Genomic DNA, 26,405 nt, shown 5'->3' with positions numbered 1-26,405 from the left:
CATACCAGCTTCCCTCTGAAGGAGAAAACTTGAGCATGAAAACTGTACAATTCCCTCAGTCCTATCAGCAGGACTCCTAGGAAAGGACTAAGATTTTCGGAGGAGCACTTTGGGGAACTTGCATAGTTACTGCTCATGTGCTAATACTTTGCGGAGACCTTCCCTCTCAGTGGTGAAAAATGCATTTTTAAGACATAAATATAAACACACACTCCTACTGTTTATCATCATATACAGAAAGACATCACAGATATTTGTAGTCTGTTTGCTACATTCCTACCTGATAAGAATCCTGAATAAACATTGGCGGGTTATCATTGACATCCGAAATAAGGATAGTGAGTTCTGCTTCTGTCTGATGTACAGAATCTGAAACTATGATTCCCAACTTATACACAGCAGTTTCTTCAAAATCTAATGGTTCCACTACCGTGATTACACCAGTATGCTGATCAATAGCAAATTTCATTCCAGGACTATTATCCTCAGTAAAACCAAACTGAAGTGCTGGCCATGAGTCTGCATCTGTTGCTGACACCTGAGTTACTGTAAATCCAGGCAAAACATCTGAAACAATAATTTTCAAAATAAGTCATAGCTAAAAATGATGTTACAATTTTTGAAGATTTTATCAATTTTCTAAATACTAAATTTTAGATATATCTAATCTTTCTCTATTACCTTTTGGTGTATTTTGGATTCATGTTTTAGAATAAAAGCAAGATCTAGACATGCTATGGAAATAGTAGTGAATTTCTTCAAAAACACCTGCTTCATCCAGTTTTTCTTTTAGATTTTCTTTTAGATTTTCACAGTTCCAATGTACCTATGACTGTTTCTTCACCAGCAACAGGAAATTCCTTTTGCATGTAGATGACATGGATTTATTGTGAAGTGTCAAAAAATCCCACAAGAATTTTTAACTGACACATTAGAATCCCATGGTCTTTGCAGAATCAAGAATGGCAATTCTGAAGCCTCTTGAAGGAAAAGATCATTAGAAATGATACATCCAGCCAGACCTAGTACTTGGCACAAAATCTTAAAGATACCAAGCATACTCCTGTGAGATTGGGAAATGGGATACAGACAGCTTTTGTCATGTGCCAGACTGACAGTACCAGAGACTGCAAACTGGACCTGCCTCTATCAGTGATCAAACAACAAAGTTTGGAGCTACCAGAAACAAAATCATTTCTCATTTGGATGTTTGGGGCTTGAAGCCTCAAACATTTTGTGCTGTACAGCCATGTCATAAATCAAATGTACTTAGGCTGAATACAAAAACCTAAGTAAGTAGCTAGTAGTTTTAGAGTTGTTTTGCATCCATGGTTCCCGCTCAATTTCTTGTGGGAACTAAACTTAGAAAAGGCTAAAAAAAATCACAGGAAAAACATCCTAAAAAACCCACCTTGATACCTTCTGTTTACAGGAGTATGGGACTTTCAGCATTTAAATCTGTATAAATGTTCTACTGTAAATTTTAATATATCACATAATATGTGGTATTTGAAAATCTAGGCTTAAGACTCAAGGTCTGCAAATGCAGAGCTACAGTTACACAACATACCAGGTGTTAAACTGGGAAGAGAACTCAGGAGGTCCTGCTCTTCTTTCTCATGATCTCCAACCAGACAAAGCTATAAAGCAGCTTAAAGCTTCATTCAAACTTAGAGAAAGAAAGAATTTCCTTCATCATAATGAAGTTCGAAATATTCCTTTTCTAGCAGTGCTAGATTTAACATTAGGTATTTTTATTGCAGAAATGAAAGAAATTGAAGACGTCTGAAGAATATGGCACTGGAGTGCAAAAAGAACAGATTACAGAAGTTATTTCTGTGGAGTTTGTTTCTCTCTTTCTGAATTGCCTATGGTTTGGTTCCAAACTGTTCTTAAATATTATGTCTAAAGATTAATGCCTCTGAGAACAAAAGGAGATCATAATTTACTTAGGCATTTCAAAATTAAAATGATCAAGTATGTTTTTTACCATAACCTCTTGATTATATGAGTCGCCAAAAGCAGTACTGTGGTCTGACGAATCTAACATTTAACTGTACAATCACACTTACTTTCTGGAACTTCCACTTTGCCTAGTGGTTGGACAACTGGAGCGTTGTCATTAACATCCACCACTTGTATCCTCACAATACTTGTGGCAGAAAGTCTGGGATTTCCTTTATCAGCAGCCTGTACAACCAACCTGCCAAGTGGAAGGAAGCTGTAATTGTCACCATCTGTCAGAAATCACAAAACTATTCACCAAAGATGTAAATAAGGAAAAAAATTACAAATGAAGAAGTTAGTCATTCCACACTGCTCTTCCTAAATTTGCATTCTTATTTCTATAAGGGTGACTGCCAGGGATTTTAGTCTTATGTCTTGCAGGAACAACGTCCAGGAGATTCTGTAGTAAAAACACACTGAACTCCTCAGCATTCGTATAACCCAATTTCATAGCAAGTTTAGGTGTTTAAATGAGCTAGCAAGATTCTTCCAAACAGAATATTTCTCCATAAGGCAATTCAGAGCAGGAATTGAATTAAGTACTGAACTGTACTTTAAAGGAACCTGTCTCCCTCTATTGATTATAAAGGGACACCAGGAAGATGAAAATTAAATAACACGAAGACTTCAAAAATAGTAACTTCAGCAAGAATCCGAAAATCCAAACTAAATCTAACACAACGAGTGCTCTAGAAAAGGAATTGATAAGAAGACAGGCTACCTGAAGGAATATACAGTTTCAAGGCCTGGCATCTCTACTAAATGTTTCGAAAAATGTAAACTGTTTACATGTCATGTCACATTCTCTGGGTCTTCCCTGCAGATCTTTTGAGTACTTCATTTCCCACTTTTTTTTTTTTTTTCTAAGTAACAGTTTCTGCTCAAAGTGTCGAACAGATATGACTTTTTACATATTCACGTGACAATATGGAATACCAAAGCTGTAATTCAAGCTGTGGATTCCACTGCCATTGATGAACCACACAAGCTCTGCTGTGGGTGCCTCTGCGGTTTCTGACATCAACAGAACACAGCTTGAATTACAGAGCCATATTCAATTGGTGACCATGTATAATTCCATATAGAAAGTGTATTTTGTCTAGAATGAATACTGGTAAGGTACATATGGAAATATTTTACTATAAATAATCACTTTCTAAGGTGTCCGGAAAAAACTCTCCTAAAAACATCTCAGCCAAGGCATTAAAATTAAGGTTCTGTCAACACTTTTATTATCACACCTATTATAAAGGACTTAGAACTTCTGGGGATAAAAATGTTTAATTTAGATAAAATAAACAACTTCTTTCAAATTTGCAAGGACCAACAGTATCACTTGGAAATTAAATAGGTAAACATTTTAAAAGCTTCTTTTGTTTGTTTCTTTTCACCTAACATAGCAATATACAGATCTATTAATAAAGTATTAATAAAGAGAAGGGATATGAGGCATCAGATTCCTCTAACAAATTTAATTTAAAATGCTAAAACAACCCTCCTTTCCTCGGAGGATTTATTCCAAAATTGTCTTAAAATACTATTTACAAATAAAATGTATTATGCTATTTAATTGACTAAGAGCTAGAACTGATGTTTTTGATTCAGTGAAAAAATGAAAAATAAACGCTAAATGAAGTGTTCTGGATATTAAGTTAAAAAATCGTTCCTTTAGGAGACTATTATCAAATTACACTTATTTTTTTAAAAAATCATATTCTGTTGATCCCTTTGATGTGGTTTTCTAAAAGTTATTCTGGTTCATAACAATTCTGATTGGATGATTAAAAATTTGTGGCCCCAGAGGATAGGAAAACTTGCAAATGCTTCAGCTGATGCCATAGCCATATGGAAAAAATCATAATTTCTACTGACACATATACAGTAATTTACTTTTATAGAGATTGCATTATATGAAAAGGTTATGCCAACAAATCAACATACTCTTACTTTCTCTTCAAGGCATGATTTGTTTGCTTTGTAATTCTAATTATGGCATGAGCTATAACGACAGAAAGTCATGTCCACTTGATTGTATTTACTCACAATTTCCTGGAAAACAGGAGAAAACTAATAGAGAGTACAAAACAGCTTATAGACGGAAACAGCTTATAGGAGAATCTTTGTCAGATTAAGGAGAATAAAATTCAAATTATATTCAAATTTAATTGAAGAACAGAACATGTCCCTATTTATTGCATTTGGTTTGAGCGCTTTCTCTCTGTCTTTATATATTTATAAAAAATGGTTCTATGTAGGGAACGGCCATATAATTCTTAAGAAACCAAAATCTAGGAAATGTCATCTTTCCTATAATGAATCAGCTTGATCACTTATATCAATAATTGTTGCAGTTGATGAAATAAAATCATGCTTTTTCCCCTGAGTTTGAGAATTACCCAAGCATCCATGACAAACAGGCAGCTTTATTGCTGTTTTTGATGCTGGCTGGCTTGCGTGCAGAATCTACAGTTGATGGAAACCAACTGAAAATTATAAAATGCACAATACAAACTATTTCAAGTTAAGGTGACAAAAAGAAGAGGAGCATATTTTTATAAGAGCTCTGTACACAAACCTGTAAAATGAAGTGTTTTCATGATTTAGCACTGTATTAGTTGCTAAAATCCCTCGTGATGGATCAATTAGGAATGCTGCATTTTCATTACCAGATAAAATTGAGTATTCAGTTTCTCCATTCAGCCCACTGTCAAGGTCAGTTGCAAATACCTGTTTGGGAACAAAACCGAGACTTAATTCAAAATGGCAGAATGCAGTTTCAGAAAAAGAAGCTTCATACTACAGTCACCTATATCTGGTTCCTTTCCTCTTGGCTGCACAGATTTAAGCAAGTAGTCATACAGGCCCCCAACATGAGTGTCATGTGAGGTCACAAAATCTGCTCATGAATTGAAACAGTATGCACATAAATAATTTTTTTGAATAATTTGAAATTCAACTTCGTAAAGCATTAGGGGTAATTGTTCTTGAATGTGATCATTTTTACACTGCTTATTTTACCATATGGTTGCTCATAGAATCCGGCCTCCATTTACAGCATAAAAATGCACTGTATCGGGGTCTAGGACCTTAAAATATTACTGCAATACAAATAGATAAAGGATAATATTAATTAATTAGGAAGGTTTTCAGAGCCTTCATGTGATAGTTCATCAATCACTTTTTAAAATATGCAACCAAAAAAAATGTGAAAGAGCCAAAGCAGATTGTAAAACCATCTGAATGGATAACTTTCAACAGCAGTGAACAGGTTTCTCAAAGATTCCTCTGACTCTTTGAAGAATCCTCTTTGCATCTTCTCTGGTTGCTGAACAAGCATTATAACTACTATGGGAATGAAATCATAGCAGAGGCAGCTAGTCAGATTCAGTAAAAATAATAGACATAACAGAATGTATTCCATCAGAAACTTTTGACTGCACATCTGGGTTTACTGCCTTTTGATTTTCCTCATTGCTGGACATATGTTTCTCTAAATACAATGTCCATCATTTCCTAATCACTTTGCCCTTGGGGCATTTGTAGCTTTCCATTTATTTATTCTCTAGAGGAGAAATATCTTTAGTACCTAACATGACCCTCACTGTGACCTGACTTGCAATGCAAGAACATGTATTGAGGAAATTATGTGTTCTTCTAGTCCAGCTGATGACTTCTTTTGCTTTAACTTGGCCAGCTGGAAACACTTTCAGAGAATAGATCCATTCAGAGGAAGAAGTGTTTGCATGTTTAAATTGAGACAAGCTGCTCTTGAAGCATCAGATTTTAAATTGATCACTTAGGTTTGATGCAAGGCTTCTACTCCAAGTCTGATTAGCTGAAAATCTTCTTAGTGCTACAGCCCTGTAAGTAGATGCTCTAATGCATGACCCAACCTACATAGTAACCTAAACCATAGCTTTGAATAATATTCTTCAATTACTTGAAGAGATAAACAGAATATAAAAGAACTGAATTTAAAATCCAGCTGCACAACTAGTAAGAGGACAAAAAATTCCTCTTCAACTTGATAGAACTGAATTAAAAACTTGAAATCTGAGCTAGACAAAGTCATCAATTATTTTAGATACTGAAGCAAAGTAGTAGAAATACCCTGAACCCCACTCTTGATATTTAAAAAGTGGCAGTCCAAAACAAGCCTGGCAGCACTATAGCCTTGAACAGATTAAACTTATTTTTTAACTACAGAAATGAGCTTGTGAAGACATATTTTCTCTTACCTGTATGATATCTGTTTTAGGAATTTGGCCTTCCCATACTGATGCTTTATAATAGTTTTGCTCAAATTTAGGAACATTGTCATTCACATCTTGTACCCAAACCATCACTTCACAGAGCGCTGAATTCAAGCTATTTTCAGCCAAAACTAAAAGATGTATTTTATTCTTAACTTCATAATCCAGAAACTTTGGCTCTTTTACTGTGATCGTACCTGGTTTATTAAAAGAAACTGAGATGTGACATATGTAGTCAGGAAAAAAACACAAGTTATAAAATTTCTAATTAATGTGATCTCCCTCACTGAACATCAACAAGCTTCCCCTTGTGTCTTTCTTCTATCTAACATCGTCCCCCACATGCTATTACTGTACAAATCTAAGGTATCTTAAGTTTTCCCTCATCAACCACCACATGGTAGTTTCCTGAAACAAAGCAAATTTACTTCTAGAGGGATAGAGAGGAAGAGACATGGCTGTTACATGTGTTTATTGACCATCTGACAACGAAACAGATGTAGCTGAGGAGACTCTTGGCCCTCATCTGCAGAGTGGCTTTAAAAGGCAAGTATTTCATCCATATCCAAATGAGGCAATAGCTGTATCAGTTTCTATATCTGACTGACTCAAAGTTGAAACACTAAGACCTCTTATGCTACTATGAGTTTCCCATAAAATTGTTATTCTATTAAAAATAATCAGTGAAAGTTACTTGGCGTACAGATACAACAAAGTATTTCCATATTAAATTTGAAGTTTCTTTGGAAATCTGGCATCACTGTTTCAACATTCTAAGTAATACAGTAATAAATCAAAATTCTTTGCTACATCAAAACATTAAACAGTTTATTTGCAGGTTAATTTCATTAGAATCCAAATTCAGTTTTGTAATGAATTTTTCAATACTAATGCAATGAATATCTACAGCCCAAACCTGTGAAAACATAAGAACTCACCTAGTATGGATTCCCAAGCTATTGATTTTTAATTTTAAATTTTAAAATAAACATCAATGATTATTTTTGTAGATCTGTCCAGTTTTCTAGAGCTGAGTCTTGAACAAAAAGATTTCATAGCTAGAAAGTGTTTTGTCTTAAGCATAATAGTCAACATTTGTCACATTATTTACAAGGAAAAAAAGCAAAATCTACAGTGGCATGAGGATTCATGGGCCTAAGTGATTGCTTTTGGGAATACACTTCAAGAAGACACAGACTAATTGAAAGACTCTAGTGGAGAATGGAAAAAATAACCAAGTCTGAGGTATATCAGTGAGGAGGAGCTGAAAGAATCAGAGTTGTTCATCGTAGAGAAATGAAGACTGAAAAGAAACAGGGTAACAGCTTCCAAGTATGTAAAGGAGAAATGCAAAAACTGTTCTTCATGTCTCCTGTTCTCAGGGGGAGAAGTAATGTGTTTAAATAGCTTTAAGAGACATTGAGACTTTACCACAACGGTTCAAAAGTCTCAAAAGAAGATTCACAATATACAGTACTATAGGAATTCCACTAATGTTTCTGAAGAAAGTGTTTATGAGATTTTTCAAAACAACTTCAAAACATGATCAGTTTGCAGCCTGCACTGATAAAAGAGAAAAATCCCTCTGCTTTTTTTTTTTTTTTTTTTTTTTTGGGGGGGGGGGGGTGGTGTGGAGGAGGAGATGATACTGGAGCCGCCTGCTTTTTGAAGAAGTTACAATTGCTCAAAGAATAGCGAACTTGTTTTTCAGATCTTTCAAGGTCTGAACCATTAAACTCAACAAGGATCCAGTGTTTCCTTCATTAGGTGTGTTTTGAAGGATTATTTACACTGAGTTTTTTTGGTAACTTTGTGGTAAGAAACAAGATGAGACTTCCATCTTTAACCACGAAGCAACAGTTTACACATATCCCCAAATCCAGTGACTACTAGTTTATTAAAACTGAGCATTTTAAACAGGTATTTCTTTTCACATCAGGTTTACATTAGTGCCAGTCTCTCCACATCTCTGGTTTTATTAACGTTTTATTCTTTCTAAGAGGAGGCTTACGTTCAAAGGTATCTAGATTTATTATATACAAGTTATATTTGTATGTGCATACACAGTGAAATGTAGAAATCCCTCATTCTTGTGGTAGGAGCATGCTATACTTTACAGACCACATTTTTTAAGGAGCAAAAGAAACTTGGGGAAAAAACCCATAAATATATAAAGGTACCTGTGACGGGGTGTATGGAGAATATGTTTTCTTTGTCACTGAAGATGCTGTATTTTATGCTTTCTCCTGTTAATCTGTGTTCATAAGCCTCTACAGTTACAAGTGATGTACCTATGGAAGCAATAAGATATTTTCAAAATGTTTACTTTAGAATATTTTATCCTAATGTTATATTATTAACAGTAGATGCATGTGCAAACATCTGTGGTATTAGCTTAAGCACCTCTTCATGATTTAAAATAGAAGACAATCAACGCAACTCCTCCATGAACTTCTACCATATTGCAACTTCATAGGCAAAACATTGCCTATCCCTCCTTGCCCTATAAATCATTAGTTATCTCATCCCAACTTCATCACCTGCCTAATAAAATGATGAGTTTTCAACAACTTTTCCTAAAGATAAAAACTCCCATATACCACTGGAATTATCTCTTAACCTAAAGTTATATTTCAAAATATTATTAAGTAATTTTCTCTCTAACAGAGATAGCACTGATTGGGTTGAGGGCTAAAAGAGACATCAGCTATGAAACTCCCTTTCTGAGGTTGTCTGAAGTGGCTGTGTTGTTTTTGTCTTTGGTCATTTTAATCTCACCTTTTCATGAATTCTTCTTAGGAAAGTGATCATTTCTGTGGATCATAAGTATTTATGTTACCTCTGAAACATGATAAAGAGTTTGCTTTATTTTCCCTTCATTTATGTAAACTCAGTTTGAATTTTTGAAAAATATTTTTAAAAAATGAAATTAGCTTTAAAAACTTTAAGTAGCTCTCTTCTGACAGAATGAAAAGCTACAACTGCATGCATGGCTATGTGTCAAAGAAGCAGAATCAAAGCAGAATCCAAGTTTAATGAAAAGCACAATGATCCAACAATAGGATACAAAAGATGTGAAATAAAAATCCAATTTGAATTAGAATTCGAGAAAAATGCGGAACTAAATACATTCTTCTGATCAGTATCATCACATTAACAGAATGTGAGAAGTTGAAAAGGTGTTATTAAGGTTTCCAAACAACTATTATTTTCAAGCTAGTTATGAAATCATTTAGCACATATGGCAATTGATTGAACATAGATTTTAATTGTTTGACTTTAATTGATTCCATCCATCTGCAATGGAATGAGGTTACCGTACAACCTGACCTCTTCCAAACAGCATTACCGACAGCTAGCTAATTTACTACATTACAGAGGGCGTGCTGTTCATACAAATTGTCTTGGATTTTGGAGGAAAGAGCTTTATCTTTAGTATAAGAATCAGAGGAAATGTTTCTCTTGATATCATCCTCTAAAAAATTTTTTTTTAGTACTATTAGCTACTAACTTTTAAAAACAGAAAATGTTGTTTTAAATAGTTTGTCACTGGCTCCTAAAATCTAGAAACCAAAAGCAGAAATGTGCTGACCACGACAGATGGAGTTTTGTGCACTAGTTAATATATTTCTAGGACCATTTACTAGGAAAGCCTCAGAAGTAAGATCTTAGTGTCCAATAGGTAAAGATAGCCATTAGAGTCGTGCTGTTGTTTTTAGGAACTAAAATAGGGGCCCTTCTGGATAACTATAGGTTGAATTTTCATTGCTTGACTTAATATAGAAACTAGCAACAGCAATTATTTGTAAAACTGTGGTCCTCAGACCAAAGATAAAGATAAGAAAAAAACTGAAGGTCCAGTTATTTTCCACTGTCTTCTAATCTGTAGTCTTTTTTGTTTGGTTTTTGCTTTTTAATAAAAAATAAAAACTACTAGAAATAAAAGAAGCAACAGCATTCCATTTGAATCTCTGCTTTTTGTGCTAAGTTAATAAAATGTTGCTCAAATTCTAATCCTTTCCGTTTTATTTTCCATGTGGCTAAAATTGTTTACACTTTCTTGAACAGAGAACAAATACTTTCTGTTTCTGATACCTTTCATTCAAAATGGCTCTCCTTTAAACAATGAAATTTTACATTTCATTTTCAGATTGTTTTCACTTTGGACTAGCACCTTCCGGTTATTTTAAAAAATGAAACCAAAATGAAGTCTCTACTGAGGCATGAACAGGCCCTGTACAGATAGATCACAGCATTAAGGCAGTTCCTATCCACTAGAGCTTAAAATTTCAGGTATACTTGACTAAAATGTTGCTTCAAACAGAGGTCACAAAATTTAGCACATAAAACCTGCAGTCATACAGCAGCCTAAATCAAAGTAACTTCTAGCTGGCACACCACCAGTGCTTCACAGTGTGGACCCTTCCCCTCCTCGAAGCTGATATTCAGCAGACTCTTCGCTGAGGCATTTTAGTGCACCAACCTGGCAGCAAACTAACCCAGTGGAAACACGGCTTGTTTCTGTCTGTTGAGCGTATTTAAACATCATAGCAAAGGATCAGATTGGAACAGAGGGTTGTGCAAACAAGGAGACAGATCAGGATCATAACAGAGAACAGTCAGATTGGCTTGAACCGCTGTGCTAACAACATCTGAATCAGTTAAGAATATTAGCGGAAATGAAGAGTGATTTAAAATGTTTATATTTAGTTTTTCAGTTCAGAGATGATATACTTTTATTTGAAAGTACCTCAAGCTACTTGAATCCAAGTATCAATTTTTACATTAAAACTAATGACTTGACACTGAAGTATGGCAGCTTGGACACTATTTATCTACCTGGAAAAGTAGGTTAATAAGAACTTTTCTATGTTTGGATATAAAATAATACACCAGAAGTGAGCTGTTGTATAATCCAGATCGTTGTTTTTCTTCTCTTGTCTGTACTCAGTATAGTGGTCTTTTTCCCCCCTCCTTTCCCATTTCAATCTGATTCATCTCTGTTCTTGAGTTCTTCAGAACTCTTTAATTGCTAACAAAAAACAAGCTAAATGAGCACAAAGAGATGACTTACAGAAGAATAAGAGGCAACATATAAAGTCCACAAGTTTTACTGATAAACATCTCTAAGGAAATGCTATGCAAACTACCACTCAGCTGAAAGCGTGGTGAATAATGAAGAAGTTTCTTACACTCTGGAGAGTGCAATGACTTGATTATTTATTGATTGGCTTCTAAGTGCCTGTTGTAACAGTTTATAATATTTAAAGACATTAAATATTCAATACTAAAGAAAACAGTAGAAGAATGGGGTTTTCTGAAGGTCATTAAACTTGGAGGTCAAACACTTCAAGAAAATCGGACCACATAGACCAATTCCTGAGGTAGTTACCCAAAAGGGAGTTCAGACTGAATTAAAACTAAAGAACTTTGGGCTTTGGCTTTCACTGTTTTGATTATTCTGAGTTTTGATTCTTTTAAAAATAAACTCACAGTTTTCCCACTCTATTAGTTAAGGTAGAAATAAAATCAGGAGGAAAAGCCAAATTTATTAATAACAGTTCTACAAATACTCAGTATGTAATGTAAACCTCCCCTGGACTGAATACACTGGTATTATTCATACTTGTAGGAGTCCAAGGATCATATATATATCCAGTAAACTAACTTCTATGGAAGTTTTAATTTTAATATTTTTTTTCCAAAACATAACATATTTGACATGCACTTATGGTTATATAAACAAGAAAATACTGCAAACAAAGACAGCAATAATAGTATCAGTATTTGATAAAAATCACTCATACTCTTAAAATAATTTGATCTTCTTAGCATATAGCCTTTTATTAAATATACAAATTCTGTGATGAAACCTTCCAGTTTACCCTGAAGCTTCCTCTAATCAAAACAAATTGAATCTTATTTATATTTTCTATAGATTGAGTGGGAGAACATCTGACTATCATATTCTGTTTCCACAGTTCCTCGGAGCATTTCCATAATTTCGAGCTGGATTGTCTAGCCTGATCCATGAAAGTATACACATTTAGGAAACTTTAGGATCAGATTAGCTTAACTATTGCTGAAAAGCTCTAATTTTGATATTTCTAACTAAATATATCTTCAATCTTACTATTTTTTCTTACCTAGAAAGACATTTAGCTCTGTCCAGCCATATTAGAGGATTCATGCAGATTAATATAATCTCTCCTGAAAAGACTGAAACCCCAGAGCTTTCATCTTACTCCCATGGGAAGACTGACAAATAGGTTCTCACAACACATTCTGAAAATACAAGCCTGCTGGATCAGGGAGAAACAAAATTCAAAGCCCAGGAGCCTCCCTCCAGAAACATCCTGGTCTCTGCTCTTTCCAGGCATATGATCTAGGGCCCCAAACACAGCATAACTCGTTCACAATAGGTAGATCAATTCGAAGACAGAAAGCAAGAGAAATTAAAATGTTAAGATCTGGGAGAGATGAACGGTATTGTCAGGAAACAGTAAGTCCTCGAAGGCAGAGAGTCTCGTTTGCAGAGTGATACACAATTAATTACTGTACAATGCTGCTCTAAAAAGAGGCCTCTCGGTGTCTATGACTCACTTTCAGAGTTGGTTTTTTTTTTTTTTAGGTATCCAAAACTACTTATAAATCTTGGTCAAATTCATGGAGAAAGAACATTTTGTAAATGTCAAAACAAATCAGTTTAGAGATTTCTGCTTTTTTTTTTCTTTTTTTATAGGAGGGAGGGAGATTTGTAATGGAAGCTGCTGTTTCACAAAAACGCTAGAGAAGAATTAACTATCCCACAGCTCAGTTTTCAGAGTGCTCAGCATGAAGTGAGTGAAAGGGAAATGTTCTGCTTGAGGAGACCTGAAATTACATCTTTCATATCTCAAGAGATTGTTTTACCATCAGACTTACTGCATGCTCAAAGGCAGGACTCCTCTCTCTCTCCTATTGGAACCCTTCCACATTTTCTAAAATCCTATGTGTTTTTTGAAAGAGAGTGATAGATCAAGAAGGATGCTCTAGTGTGGTAGTTTGGTCACTCACTACGGCTTTTTAAAAACAGACTGAAAATAAAACATTTCATTTATGGTCTCTCCCCAGAAAAGTTTCACTTAATCCAAAACCAGCTTTTTCATCTTATTGCCTTTTTTGATCAGTTAAGTGAAATATGAGTAACACTCACAGATCTACCTATATCTTGTAATATACTGCTGAAAATTTGGCTTGCGGTCCCGAAGAGACACAGAGGAAGAAATGGTCGTAGCAATAATTCTGCAATAGCCATCTTCACCCTTAATTCTCTATTCTCTTTGTAATTATCCACAAAACACTGATTCGTTTTTCAAAATTATTAACACATTTCATTCTACTGATTCCTAATCAAATACATAGGCTGTTACTCAGGATCTAATAATTCCTAGTCTCACAACACCCTTAGGATATAAAGGAATATTGCTTTCATTTTACAGAGGGAAATTTTAACTATAAAGAGGATAAATTACTTGTTCAAGGGGAACCTCATAAGGCAGCAGTTGAATCAAGAATTTAGCAGAAGTCTGACCTCCAAATACACCTGGTCAATTGTACAACAGGATTTGTAGATGGAAAAATATGAAAGGCACTCCTTTCTGCCCCTCATTACGATGAATGTATCCCCTGAAGCATGAAAAGGTTCTTATCAAATTTAATTGTCGGGATGTATACCTACAACTATTCTGTGAATGATGAAAAGTAGAGCAGCAAGTCTTATCATTAAACTGAACAAAAGGTTTTAAGCACCTTGTGACTTAAACTGTTTGTCTACAGAGAGTATTCAGTAACGTAGGCTTCTATACAGACGGTGTATCCCTGCAACCTCCTTATTTTAACAAGTCTAAAATTTAAGCAAGTTTTTAAAATATCTCAGAATGTTATTACAGTTCATGAAGGATTCTGCTAAAAGAAAAAAATCTCACGTTGCAACTGGTGTGTACCACTCATCTTATTTGAGCTTGTTTGTGGGTGACACATGAAATAATAAGTAAACACTGTATATCCACCACTAAAGTAACTTTGCGAAAAGAGAAAATCTGCTGATGCTCTGGGATCCCCAGGTGAGGGATGGAAATGCACCACCTCTGATTCAGAAGCATTCTGTTTAACATGAGTGACATTTCTTGCACATATGCAGCAAACCCTAGAGCCAGACAATGCCTCTAACTAACAGATCATCTGGTGCACTGGAAAAGGGTCTTTGCTTCATCCAAACCTAACTTCTTCCAGATGCTGCAAAGGAAGAAGATTTCCCTGTATTTTTCATCAACATTACCATGCCTAAGGGTAGAAAACCAGCAATGTAAGAATACAATCAGGCTTTGATACCCACCTGCTGCACTATTTTCAGGCACACTTGCTTCATACAAGCTGTGACTGAATGAAATCTCCTCCTCTTGTTCCTCTGTAAAGATAGCAACCATAGCTGTGGCTGTTCGAGGTGAGATACCTTGATCCGAAGCCATCACTAGCAGTCGGGTACTGAAGTCTTTGGAAACCAAGGGCTCCTGAAGGATGATGTCGCCTGTATTTCTGTCAATCTGAAATACAGGTTCCGGTACCATCAAACTGAAAACAACTGCTCCATTTGGCCCCAAATCCACGTCCTCAGCTCTAACAGTGGCGACCGTCTCATTCATAGAGATTTCAACAGGCACAAAGGCTTTGACAGGATTCTGTAAAAAAACTGGATCGTTGTCGTTGACATCATCAATGTGTATCACCATGCTGACAGTGGTGCTTCTTGGCAAATGCATGCTGCAGTCACTTGCCACAGCCCTAAAAGTATAGTGTGATTTGGTCTCCCGGTCCAACACCTGTGTAGTAACTATGGAACCAGTGTCACTATCGATAGCAAATGCTCCAAAGGTGTCATCAATGAGAGAGTACTTAACTTCACCATTCAGGCCATCATCTTTATCAGAAGCAAAAAGTTCCACGATGGCTGAGCCTTCTTCTAGATCTTCTCTCACAGAGATTTGATAGTGGTTCTTTGCAAATAATGGGTTGTTGTCATTTTCATCCAAGACTTCTATATGTAACTGTGCAGTGGAGCTTCTTGGTGGATTTCCCAGGTCATGGCACTCAATTACAAGAGTGAAATTGCTAATATCTTCTCTGTCTAAGCTACGAGTGACCAACAGTTTTCCTGAGGTACTATTTAGTGTGAAGTATTCTCCAACGTTTCCACCTTTCAAACACATAGAACATAAAATGATCAAAAACAATTGCATTTGAAAAAGGAAGCCCTTGCGAGTACTGCTAAGTTAATTGCAATAAAATGATCCAATTGCTAGCACAGCTGTGTGCTTAATGCCTTTAGTATATTTTTTCTTTTATAAAAATTAAAACATTTCATTTAAATCAGTGGGTGGCAATGACAGTAAATATAGAATGTCATATCAATTTACAGAGCAGCTCTTCTGCCAGATGCATGTCTTTTTTCCCAGAGCAGCACACCTTATAAAATCTCCTGCAACTATGCTGCTGCACAGTGACCTCTTTCCAACCTTAGTTAAAAATTCCAGAAACCTATGAAGCATTGCTGACAATTGTAATTACTTGCTCCCTGCTCTCTTCTACAAATCTGTCTCTAGGAAGTAAATGATAGTGCAAGGTCTAGATTTGGAGGAATAAGAAAGGTAAACTTCTGAAGCTGCTGCAGGAAGAAAAGCCAGTGCTTTTAGTAACGGTGAATGGTATACATACTTTATAACATGTAGAAAAATCATTAAATTAAAGACCATAAAAGATTATGAAATTAAAACCAAGGAAACAAAGGAATTTATAACTGCTTCCTCAAAGAAAAAAAAACTTTTGGCTGTTAATACAGGAGCCATCTGCCTACATTTGAACTATTGCTGACAGCTCCAAACCAAAGAAAGCACAGCCAGCTTGTATTTGTGCAAAGATATTACGGGAGGTTTTGAACAGCTGTGGAGCTTACACTGGCATAGTGGACATGGGGAGAGTTCGGCAACATGAAAAGTAAGTGTGACTTTGCTAATTGCTGGGTGAAAGAAGCTTTCGTGAAACAAAAATTCCACTTAGATGCATTCTTGTGTTTATTTGCAAGGCTTTAAAGGGTATCTTTACATTCAGAATTTCCATCACTATGATAGAAGAGACAAAATTATGCCTTTCTGATAAATACCTCTTTCCAACATTTGACAGTTTTAGTTTTTCTATTCTGTACTGGTCTTAATCCAGCATACAGACTGAATGTGTGCCTGGAAAGTGCTTGTTAATAGAGACAAATGGGTAAAAGCTTTTTTTATTATTATTATTACTCCATATGAAGAAAGCGTGTCTACAAGATGAGAGCTGGGCAAGCTAGGCAAAATGAAGCCTAATCTGAATCTTGGAACTACTGTTATATACTTCCTAATTTATATTAATTAAAATGATACAGCATAACTTACCAACTATTTCGTATCTTAGAGTTCCATTACTGCCAGCATCCTCATCTACAGCCAAGGTGGTGTGAACTACAGAAGGCTGTTGATTCTCTGGAATATGAATCTCAAAGACAGGAAAAAGAAACTTTGGAAAGTAATCATTTTCATCCAGTACTCTGCAGATAATTGTCACTGTGCTTGATAGTGAAGGAGTTCCACTATCACGAACCAAAACTAAGATTAATAGAAAGAAAGCAAATTATATACAAAGAAAGCAACAATGGGTATTTCTTCATAACATCAGAACAGCAGAGTATTTGTGCAATGCAAAAAGATTTACCACTTCTATCTAATTCAGATGACGAGAAGAAAAGACAACACTGATAATGACACCACCCATTCTCACTTCCCATTTTACAGGCCTTCAAAGATATTTCATATTGTTACCTTTAATATAGAAAACCTCCTCGGTTTCCCTGTCCAGTGATACAGTTGTCACGACCTCTCCACTGTCTGAGTTCATCCTGAAATTCCCATAACCACTTCCTGGTAAGATTTCATACTGAAGCAAGGAATTCAGTCCTGAAAGCAGAATGGAAGTAAGTCTTAGTGAAATACATTCTACTATATATATTTGTCTCACTCCATTTTCTTCCATCTGGGAAATGGGTTATGGATGAAATTATTATTTTTACAGCTGTGGTATAAAATTCATGATTCTTCATTATACCACAAGAGATTTAAATTTAAACTTTGGATCTCCAAAATCCCTGCTCAACTGCTGCTTTGTGCCTAAGCTTTTCACTCACTCAAAGCAACCCCAGTAACATTTCTAGACACTTAGGGAACATCGCTACTGTGCAATGAGATGCTCCAAATAAGCAGATGCATCACCATGGTGCAAGAGAGCATTAACTTAGATCTTGGAAGCTATGTATTGTTTTGTACTCTCCCCAAGGTAATTAATTACTTCTCAACAGGATGTCAGGGAGAACACTATGCTGCTGTCGCAGTTCTGGTTCTCAGCTTGCTTCATTCAGAGCCAACGCAAGTATCTCTATACAGTAAGTATCTCCATAATACAGCACTGAATAGTATAAACACAGAGAGAAAAAATCTGCTTCTCAGCCTGCCTAGAACTTCCAAATATTTGTAATATTGAGCAGGAAGGTGTCTAAGTCCCATTAAGACTCTCATACAGTAGGCATTTCTGAGATGTTTTCCACATAAAAGCCAATTTGTTGGACATTCAGCAGGTCTCAGACCTTTTAGACTGTTCCTAGTTGTGGCCAATCTCTGAAATGATTGTTTGGTTTTATTAAGTCTTACAGGATTTCCAGAAGTGAAGATTAAAGATTTTTCCTTCCTTAAAGCTATTCTGAATGTCACCTCCATTCACTTCCTAACTAGATCTACCATTTGTACACATCGTATGATTATTAGTCCTTTTTGTCTCTCTCTAGCAAGTAAGTGCAGAGGCCTTTTAAAATCTTTCTTTCAAAACTGCCTGCCTGTGTTGGACAAGAAATGTGATTCCACGTTCTCTGGGACTGAACGCACCCTCAGCAAGTTCATAGATGATACAAAACTGAGGGAAGTGCTGATCCACCAGATGATTGGGCTGCTATTCAGAGGGACCTCAACAGGCTGGAAAAATGACCAGGGAGGAACCTTGCAAAGTTGAACGAAGGACTGCAAAGTCCTGCACCTGGGGCAAAATAACCCCATGCACCAGTACAAGCTGAGGGACAACTGGCTGGAAAGCAGCTTTGCAGAGAAGGACCTAAGGGTACTGGTGGCCAACAAGTTCACCATGAGTCAGCAAGATGCCCTTGCGGCACAGAGGGCCTCCCAGGCTGCGTTAGGCAGAGCATTGCCAGCAGGTCGAAGGGATCCTTCCTCTCAGCTCAGCACTGGTGCTGGGTCCAGTGCTGGACTCCAAGTACAAGAGAGACATGGACAGACTGCCAAAGACCAGCAAAGGGCTACTAACTTGATGAAAGGACTGGACTGTCTTTCACGTGAGGGAAGGCTGAGAGGGGGCTGGGACCGTTTAACCCAGAGAAGAGAAGGCTGAGAGGGAATTTTATCCACATAAATACCTGAGGCAAGGGTGTCAAGACAACAGGGCTAGACTTTTCTCTGTGGTGCTCAGGTACAAGAAGCAATGGGCACAAACTGAAATACAGGAAATTCCATTTCAACATAAGAAAACACTTTCTTACTTTGAAGGAGATTGAACACTGGGAAGAGGTTGCCCAGAGAGGTTATGCGTCTCCATCCTTGGAGATATTCATACCTGCCTGGACATGGTCCTGGGCAACCTACTCTATGTGACCCTGCTTGAACAGGGGAGTAGGACTAGATCTCCAGAGATCCCTTCCAGGCTCAACTACTCTATGATTCCTATACATTATGGATACAAAATAATTTCTTTCCTATTTCTAGCAGTTTCAATATCCTTCTGAGGAAAGTATAATGTCATCTCCATCACTGGTTACAGAATAAGATCATTCATATTTTTAAATTTAATGAATTTAATCATACCTTATACTTGAAGGGCGGTAAACATTCATCTTTACCATTGTGCTCATTTATTTACAGATTTTCATAAGTTCCATTCAATCATTTTTGTATGTTTTTTTAACCAACAATCAGTCTTTTAGTAGTGCAGGCACAGTTAGTGCACCTGGAAAACTACAGTACTCCTAGTAATACCAAAACTGTTATTTGGAGTTAAACACTGCATGCCTGTTCTCATTCACTGCAGTGGAAAATAGGACAATCTACAACAGAGACAATGGAGACACATCAATGTGAGAGAAGAAACAGACTCCACAATTTTTAATGCCAATGACTGCCTTATTTAGCTTTCGAATAGCTTTGCTAAACAGTTGGTAATGCCACTGAAATTTGATTGAAAGAATGATTCGTGTAAATGCATTTGTATCTAAACTAATTCAGGGGAAGGACATATTCACAAAATACTCATTAAAAAGTCTTTATGCATAGGAGAAGGAAGATGAGTTACAGAAATACTTCCAGCTTTCAAGAAGAAAGGAGAAAAATCTCTGCAGCAAGGACAATAAAGGAGAATGTCTTGCAAAATTTAAGCTTGCCAACACACTCCATTCAATTCATCCATATTAGATACCACTCAATTACATTTTTAAAAAGATCTTGGCAATTCTGTCTGCATAATATCTATCCTTAACTAGCAATATGCTACACATGGGAAAAAAACACACGACACAGTTGGAATGACATGAACTATTAGCCTTTGGTGTGCTGTAGCTGAACAGCTTTGACCCAGTTCATCCACTGGCAGATTTCACAACAGACCTTGCTTACAACAAGCCCCCAAGTGCCGCAAAGCTTGACTGTCCCCACATTGTTGAAGCTAAAACTTGTAACCCTTAAAACATACAGCTATGTCACACCCCTAGTTACATTTATTTATCAAGTATTTACTGTTTCCTTTCTGGTATCCAGCTGGTAGGAGTCTATGTCTAATAGAAGAAAAAAGCTGCCCACCTGATGCTGCCCAGGAGAGGAGAGTGATGACTCCACATTCACATACCATGAGCCTGGCACAGCAACTGACGTGTTTGCACTTACTCTAGCCTGCTGGTTTATTGAGTATATAGTGCTAGTTACCTTGCAGGGCTGAAATTACAAAATGAAATGAGTAACCAAGCCTATTCCCTCAGTACATTAGAGCTGAAAGAGGAGCTGTCTCCTTAGCCTTCCTTGCCGTGAGCCAGTGACAGAGACCCCTTCCCCTCCAGGCCAAACAACTGGGTGAATTCACTGTGCTTGAGCTTCAGCTAGGGAAAAGCTTTCACTCCTTTTCCTACCCCTCCACCACAGCACTTGTAACACTTGCATTATTAGGGCACAACCACAACTTCTCTGGGGCAGCAGCCATGGCGTTATATTCTGAATACGTCTAGTGCCAACACTAGAGAAGAAGCAATGGGGACAAATGCCCATCCCCCAACTCCCTATAAATCTTGGCTCAAATCCCATCTTCACACTACTAAAGTTATGATGACAATAATCTACAAATATGAGCATGGAAAAATTCCTAAAGAATGGCAATAAGCTCCTTCTAATTCCCTAAATTAGCTGTCCCTATTAATCTGAGATTTTTCGCATAATGCTCCAGATAGAATGACAAACAATGGTGAACAGCAGCTTAAAAGCAGACCTTGCCAAATGCTAGTTTAGTTCATTCAGAGCTTCTGCAAAGAGACATTTCAAGCCAAATCCTTGACCTAGCTTAAATATTTTGTGCATATCTTTTTTTTCCTATATATTTGTTCCTGGCATTTACTTATACTACACACTTGTATTGACTTGCATTGCACAGTTGGATCTTGGCCTTAGGGCAGGTGGGGAGCTCCCATCCGGTGTAGGAGGACTGAGAGAAAGTAAGCCAAGGTAGAGTTGTAGTAAGCACAACTGTAGTAAAGTGCAGGTGGAAGTGGGTGGAACAGAATGTTTCATGGATATTACTGTGAAAAAGAGACAGTGCAGTCCAAAAATTTAATAGTGATTTCCATGAAAGACCTTTTAAAGTGGCAGCAACCTTAAAGCTTGGTTCAAACACAAAATAGATTACTACTGCTTGCTTTCCTTCTTCCCTTCACAGGGAATACACACAGCAGAAAAATAAATAAAACAAGAGGATGATAATGGTTGCAACTGTCAGTAAAAATAATTCTTCCCTGTGGTCAGTCAAGGAACGTATAAGGCAAAGAAAAAAAAAATCAGTGAAGGGAAGAAAGTCCTGTACTGAGACCATGCAAATATTACTGAGATGCAAAGTGTAATTTAAAGAGTAAATAAAAAAATGTAAAAATTGTGATGTAAAAAATAAAGAACAGCATGACAGGAGTGTCTTCATTCAAAAATTCTGTCCCAAAAATATAAGAAAAGCAAGTAGCATTATGTTAATATGACTTGCATAAACCTCCAACTTCTTACATTGCGAGCATTACTTTCAGTATTTGAGCCGAATGATACTGTTGTAATATACATACAACCCCAGGTCAAATCATGTAAATGCAAGAAAAAGCCTGAACAGAAGGACTGTGGTTACTGAAAAGTAGGTAAAATTAAGGGGGAATGGGGGAAGAAAGAAAGAAAAAGGAAGAAGGAAGGAACCATCAGCCACAGTACTGCTCCAATCCAAAGTGACTATACAGCGAGCTGCGTCCCGAGTCGTGTGCCGCCCCTCACACTTGGAACGTCCTTCTTTTCCATCCTGCCAAGTCACCCCTGCTCCCTCCTTCTAATTGCTCCTAAAATTTCCTTTCTGTTTTATTTCCCACAAGATATGTAATAAATAAATACAAGGGATGAAAAAAGGAGGGAGAGGAATTCAAGCAAACTCCTACTTCTTTTCTCTATCAACTTGCAGATTTTTACATCCAATACTTTGCCTTTGTTTTTATAGTGTGATCCACAAAAGAAAGAAAATACTTGAAAGAGGTACAGAGGTAGATAGTAACACTGCTCAGCTGTTATGAAGACTTTCATAGGGCTACCCACCCATTTCTATTTTCTAAATATTTTACCTACTTGTGGGGAAATGTCTCTTATACACAGCATCTCTGTTGAGCTGTGTATCTCACATCAGCCTTATGCAATCAGTATGAGCTCTACATTAAAATGGGAAATTTTACTGGATACCAAAAATGATTTTGCTAACAAGATCTATTTTTTCAGTAGCACAGCCTTACACCATTCTAAAAACGTGCAGAAAGTGAACACACAGCAAAGAGAAAGTCATTCACATATCTGAGATAAACTTTATGCCAATCACAGCAAGTTTTAATATTTAATTCTCTTTTCAGTTTTTATATTTTCTGCAGACCAGAGATTCTGTATAACTGTCTCATGTTACACCAACTGTACACATTGTGCTTGATATTACTGAAGGTAGGATCCTCTCCAATATGTAGGCTATCTGTAACATCATATGTATTTTAGATATTTCAAAAAAATAGGTAACTGAAAAACTGAAGGGAATTTTCTGTTGCGTAACCAAGACTATCATTTTTACACATTATCTGCGATTCAAAAGACCATATGAACCATGCTTCTTTTTCATCCATTTTGCATAGGTTTGGAAAACAATGCATTAACTTTTTAATGTATGTAAAACCACATTTGAAAACCAGAGTAGCTTCTAGGATTCCTTTACAGCTCAGCTACCTGGAAAATCTTAGATGACAGTGCCCCTCTCCGGTCAGAAAAGATTAGTGCATATTTGCTAGTTCTGTTATAAAACACAGGTCTCTGTCTAGTAACTATTTTAACAAATATTTTGACTGAGAGAAACAACATATTAAAATATTAACTTTAACTGAGTTGAACATTGCTTGCTGATTGATAACCACAGTACTGTAGCTATTTTCACATGAAAGCTGGAGTATGCTGTACTGCTCTGCATCATCTGAGCATCCAGGGCTAACTCAGTGCGCAAGTCAGAATACCTCGAAGCTTTGAAAAAAGGCTGAAAGTCTAAGCCAGCAGCCATGTTTTGAAACTTGGATTCATACGTTACCCTGGGAAAACTACAGTGGCTGTACATGCAAGCACATTAGGCAGCAAGATTTGATTGGTCTATTATGTCCACCATGAAATCAACAGCAAAAGGACTGAAATTACCTGAATCTTTATCCACAGCTTCTACCTTTACAACGAACTCCCCTGGATCTTGGTTTTCACAGACTGCAGTTTCATAAAATTGCTTCAGAAATACTGGTCTCTCATCGTTCACATCAAGAACAATTACAGTCAGAATCTGAGTTGCAGAGAGAGCTGGGGTGCCACCATCAAGAGCCACAATAGTCAAATTATAGTGTTCTTGAATCTCACGGTCCAAAAGCAAGGATGTAGATAGTAATCCTATTATAAAAATTGGAAGCATTAAAAAAGTATTCTACTCAAGGTTAGGATCCCAGGTGTTCCAGCATTCACAGGTACAATGTAACTCTACAGTGTACACTGTGCCACTGCTACCAGGCTTCCACACTTTGGAGTCAGTCATTACCTCTGACTCCCTAATTGGTCCAGACATATTTATTTTGATATTATGGGAAATTGGGATTCATGAAACATATAATTTAGGTTCAAAGAGAAATTTCTTTTTATTTTATTCTTCTCATAGAGGTCTTTGTAAATGTGGAGTGATGACACAGAATACACCCTCTTCCAAGCCAAATGTTGTCAAATATAGGTAGAAGATACCTCACTCTACTCTTGCTGTGAATCTGTATCTATATGCATGAAGGGGTTTTCATGATGTTTTATACTTTTACCCACGTTACTAAAGAAAAAAATATAGGTCTTCTTTGGGAAATCAGTTCTACAATTAGGAGCTCTACAGATCAAACCACAGACAGTTGTATCATAGAATGGAATTAAAATCAAAATAAAAACAAATAAAATTACAGCTACAATGGTGAGTTTTGCATTCTTGTCCTGATGGTGTAATAGTTCACGAACTGATTCAGGAACCAAGGAATTTTAGAGGCCTGAAGAGTAAAATTCAATCAACACCTAAATCCTCCTTACATCATTTTGTATCCAGAGTGTAATGAATAGTCTTTTGATAATGATTTTGTCCTTCCTAGCATATATACATACATATATATGTACGAACATACGTGTGCATACATATTTTAAGAAAGCATTGAGCAAAAAACAGAACAAAGTATTTCACTGTGCACACTTTCCTCCCACATTACCTAATGCACTACTGGAAGGCACTCCAGTACATCTACACAACACAGTACAGACCCATGCAGACATTTCTGAGCTAATTTCACTGAGTTTCCACACTGAATGCAGTACTGCCATGGCCACGTGGTACACTGCCCAAGGTAATTAACCTTGAGGATAACAGACAAAAATTAGTGTAGTATCTCAATACAATATTGCATTGTATACACTGCCAGATATTGCTGTAATAAGCATAGTATGAGAAATTATAGAGAGTAGAAGTTACAGTACCTGTGACCTTATCCAGTACAAACGTTTTGTTTTCATTGCCTGAAAGAATGTGATATGTTACTTGTCCGTTTCTTCCTTCATCTGGATCCGTTGCAACTATGTGGTGAACAAGGAAGCCCACTTCCATATTCTCCAGGGCAAAGGAAAGAGGGGAAGATGTAAAACTGGGACTGTTGTCATTGATATCCAAAACAACAATTTTCGCAGTCAGAGAATCAAGTCTGCGATCAGTCAGATTTATTGCCTGGTCTGTTGCAGACACTGTAAGGATCACAGAGCGCGTAATCTCTCTGTCTAGTGGAAATGCTGTGATCAAGGTGCCATACGAAGGGTGAATAAGAAATGGATTTTCACTCAAGCTGCTCGTTTCCATTGAATACTGTATTTTGCTGTTCAGAAAACTGCCATCTCCATCTTTTGCATTGAATGTGTACACCAGAGTGCTGACAGGTACATTTTCCTCTACGCCAATCACTATGAAATCATCTTGAAAATAAGGAGAATGGTCATTTTGATCTTCTACATCAATACTTAGGAACACAGTGGTATTCTGTGGAGGACTATTGTCATAATCCTTTACAGTTACTTGCAAAAGGAAGTGAGAAGCTGTTTCATAGTCAAGTTCCTCGGAAAGAAAAAGATCTCCTGTCAAGCTATCTATTTCAAAATGAACATCATCATCTTCTTTAGCAATACTAAAATGCAGTTTCCTATTATTTATCAGATGATTATCAGGCAGCTTTACAGAATTCCATACTTGTGCAGGTTTAAAGTTTTCAGGTATGACAAAGTGTTTGACATCTCGAGAGAAGACAGATCTCCCTTTGGGAAGTGGCATTACCTGAAACAAAAGCAGAGACTCAATAATTTCCCATTGTTATTAGGAATATTGTAATGCAAGTAGTTTTCCTTAATAGATGATTCAATCATTTATTTATTTGTGACTCTATGACTACCCTAAGTATGCTTCAAAGCCAGTAAACAAAATCAACATGCTCTGTAAGGAGCAAAGAATCCCATAACTTTCTCATTCCTACATTAAAAAAATAAATAAAAAAGGAAACAGAAAAAAGCAATGAGGTTTGAATCTGGCATCCACAGACAGAAGTCTCAAACAGTGCTGTCTCTGTCCTATCCTGAAGCACTTGAATTCTTTTTCTGCATACAACAGTATCACAGTGCTCACAGAGAGAGATTTGACACAGAAATTATGGTACCTTATGCAGTTTGCCCAGTACAAATAGATAGTAGATTTTGTTGAGGGTTGTTAAAATCTTTATAGGATTTCACTTACTATAGATTGCTGCAACGTTCTAAATGAATGTTTTAATTTGAAAGAATCTTTATCAGTGCGAACTGCATTTGCCTTATGTTGATTTAAGCATTTTTTCAAGCTACCTAAAATTGAATGATGTGAAAATAGCAGTTTTGATGATACTCAACCTGCGGTAAGGGAGTACACAGAAGGCCTTGACAAAACAGATCCACTGTAGTTTGGTGAACAGCAGATGGCTGACTGCTGAAAGAGCATACACTAGATTTCACACTCGCGTGCATAGCAACCCTGTATAAACTAGCATAAAGGAATGAGCTATCTTTATATTGGTTTACAGAGAGAGAATTCAGAAAAGGGAGCAATGAAGTGGAGAAACAATATCTATTCTAAAAGCTGGGGTTT

The 26,405-nt window shown here is 36.6% G+C and overlaps 1 protein-coding gene across 1 annotated transcript in view; it reads right to left on the bottom strand.

The window, feature by feature from the left end:
• Positions 1-26,405, bottom strand: part of DCHS2 (dachsous cadherin-related 2) — a 104,742-nt gene that overhangs the window by 7,126 nt on the left and 71,211 nt on the right. The window contains exons 9-18 of the mRNA XM_062574939.1: positions 24,728-25,568; positions 23,381-23,620; positions 17,150-17,284; positions 16,727-16,936; positions 14,638-15,495; positions 8,441-8,551; positions 6,246-6,457; positions 4,583-4,734; positions 2,073-2,203; positions 281-567 (exon numbers count right to left, since the gene is read on the bottom strand). Coding sequence (XP_062430923.1) covers positions 281-567; positions 2,073-2,203; positions 4,583-4,734; positions 6,246-6,457; positions 8,441-8,551; positions 14,638-15,495; positions 16,727-16,936; positions 17,150-17,284; positions 23,381-23,620; positions 24,728-25,568 — 3,177 coding nt within the window. The remainder of the gene's footprint in view (positions 1-280; positions 568-2,072; positions 2,204-4,582; positions 4,735-6,245; positions 6,458-8,440; positions 8,552-14,637; positions 15,496-16,726; positions 16,937-17,149; positions 17,285-23,380; positions 23,621-24,727; positions 25,569-26,405) is intronic.

This window comes from Rhea pennata, chromosome 4, assembly GCF_028389875.1.
Source record: "Rhea pennata isolate bPtePen1 chromosome 4, bPtePen1.pri, whole genome shotgun sequence".
NCBI classification, from domain to species: Eukaryota; Metazoa; Chordata; class Aves; order Rheiformes; family Rheidae; genus Rhea; species Rhea pennata.
Note: the sequence above shows the minus strand (reverse complement) of the source record. Positions and strands in the feature narration are given on the sequence as shown.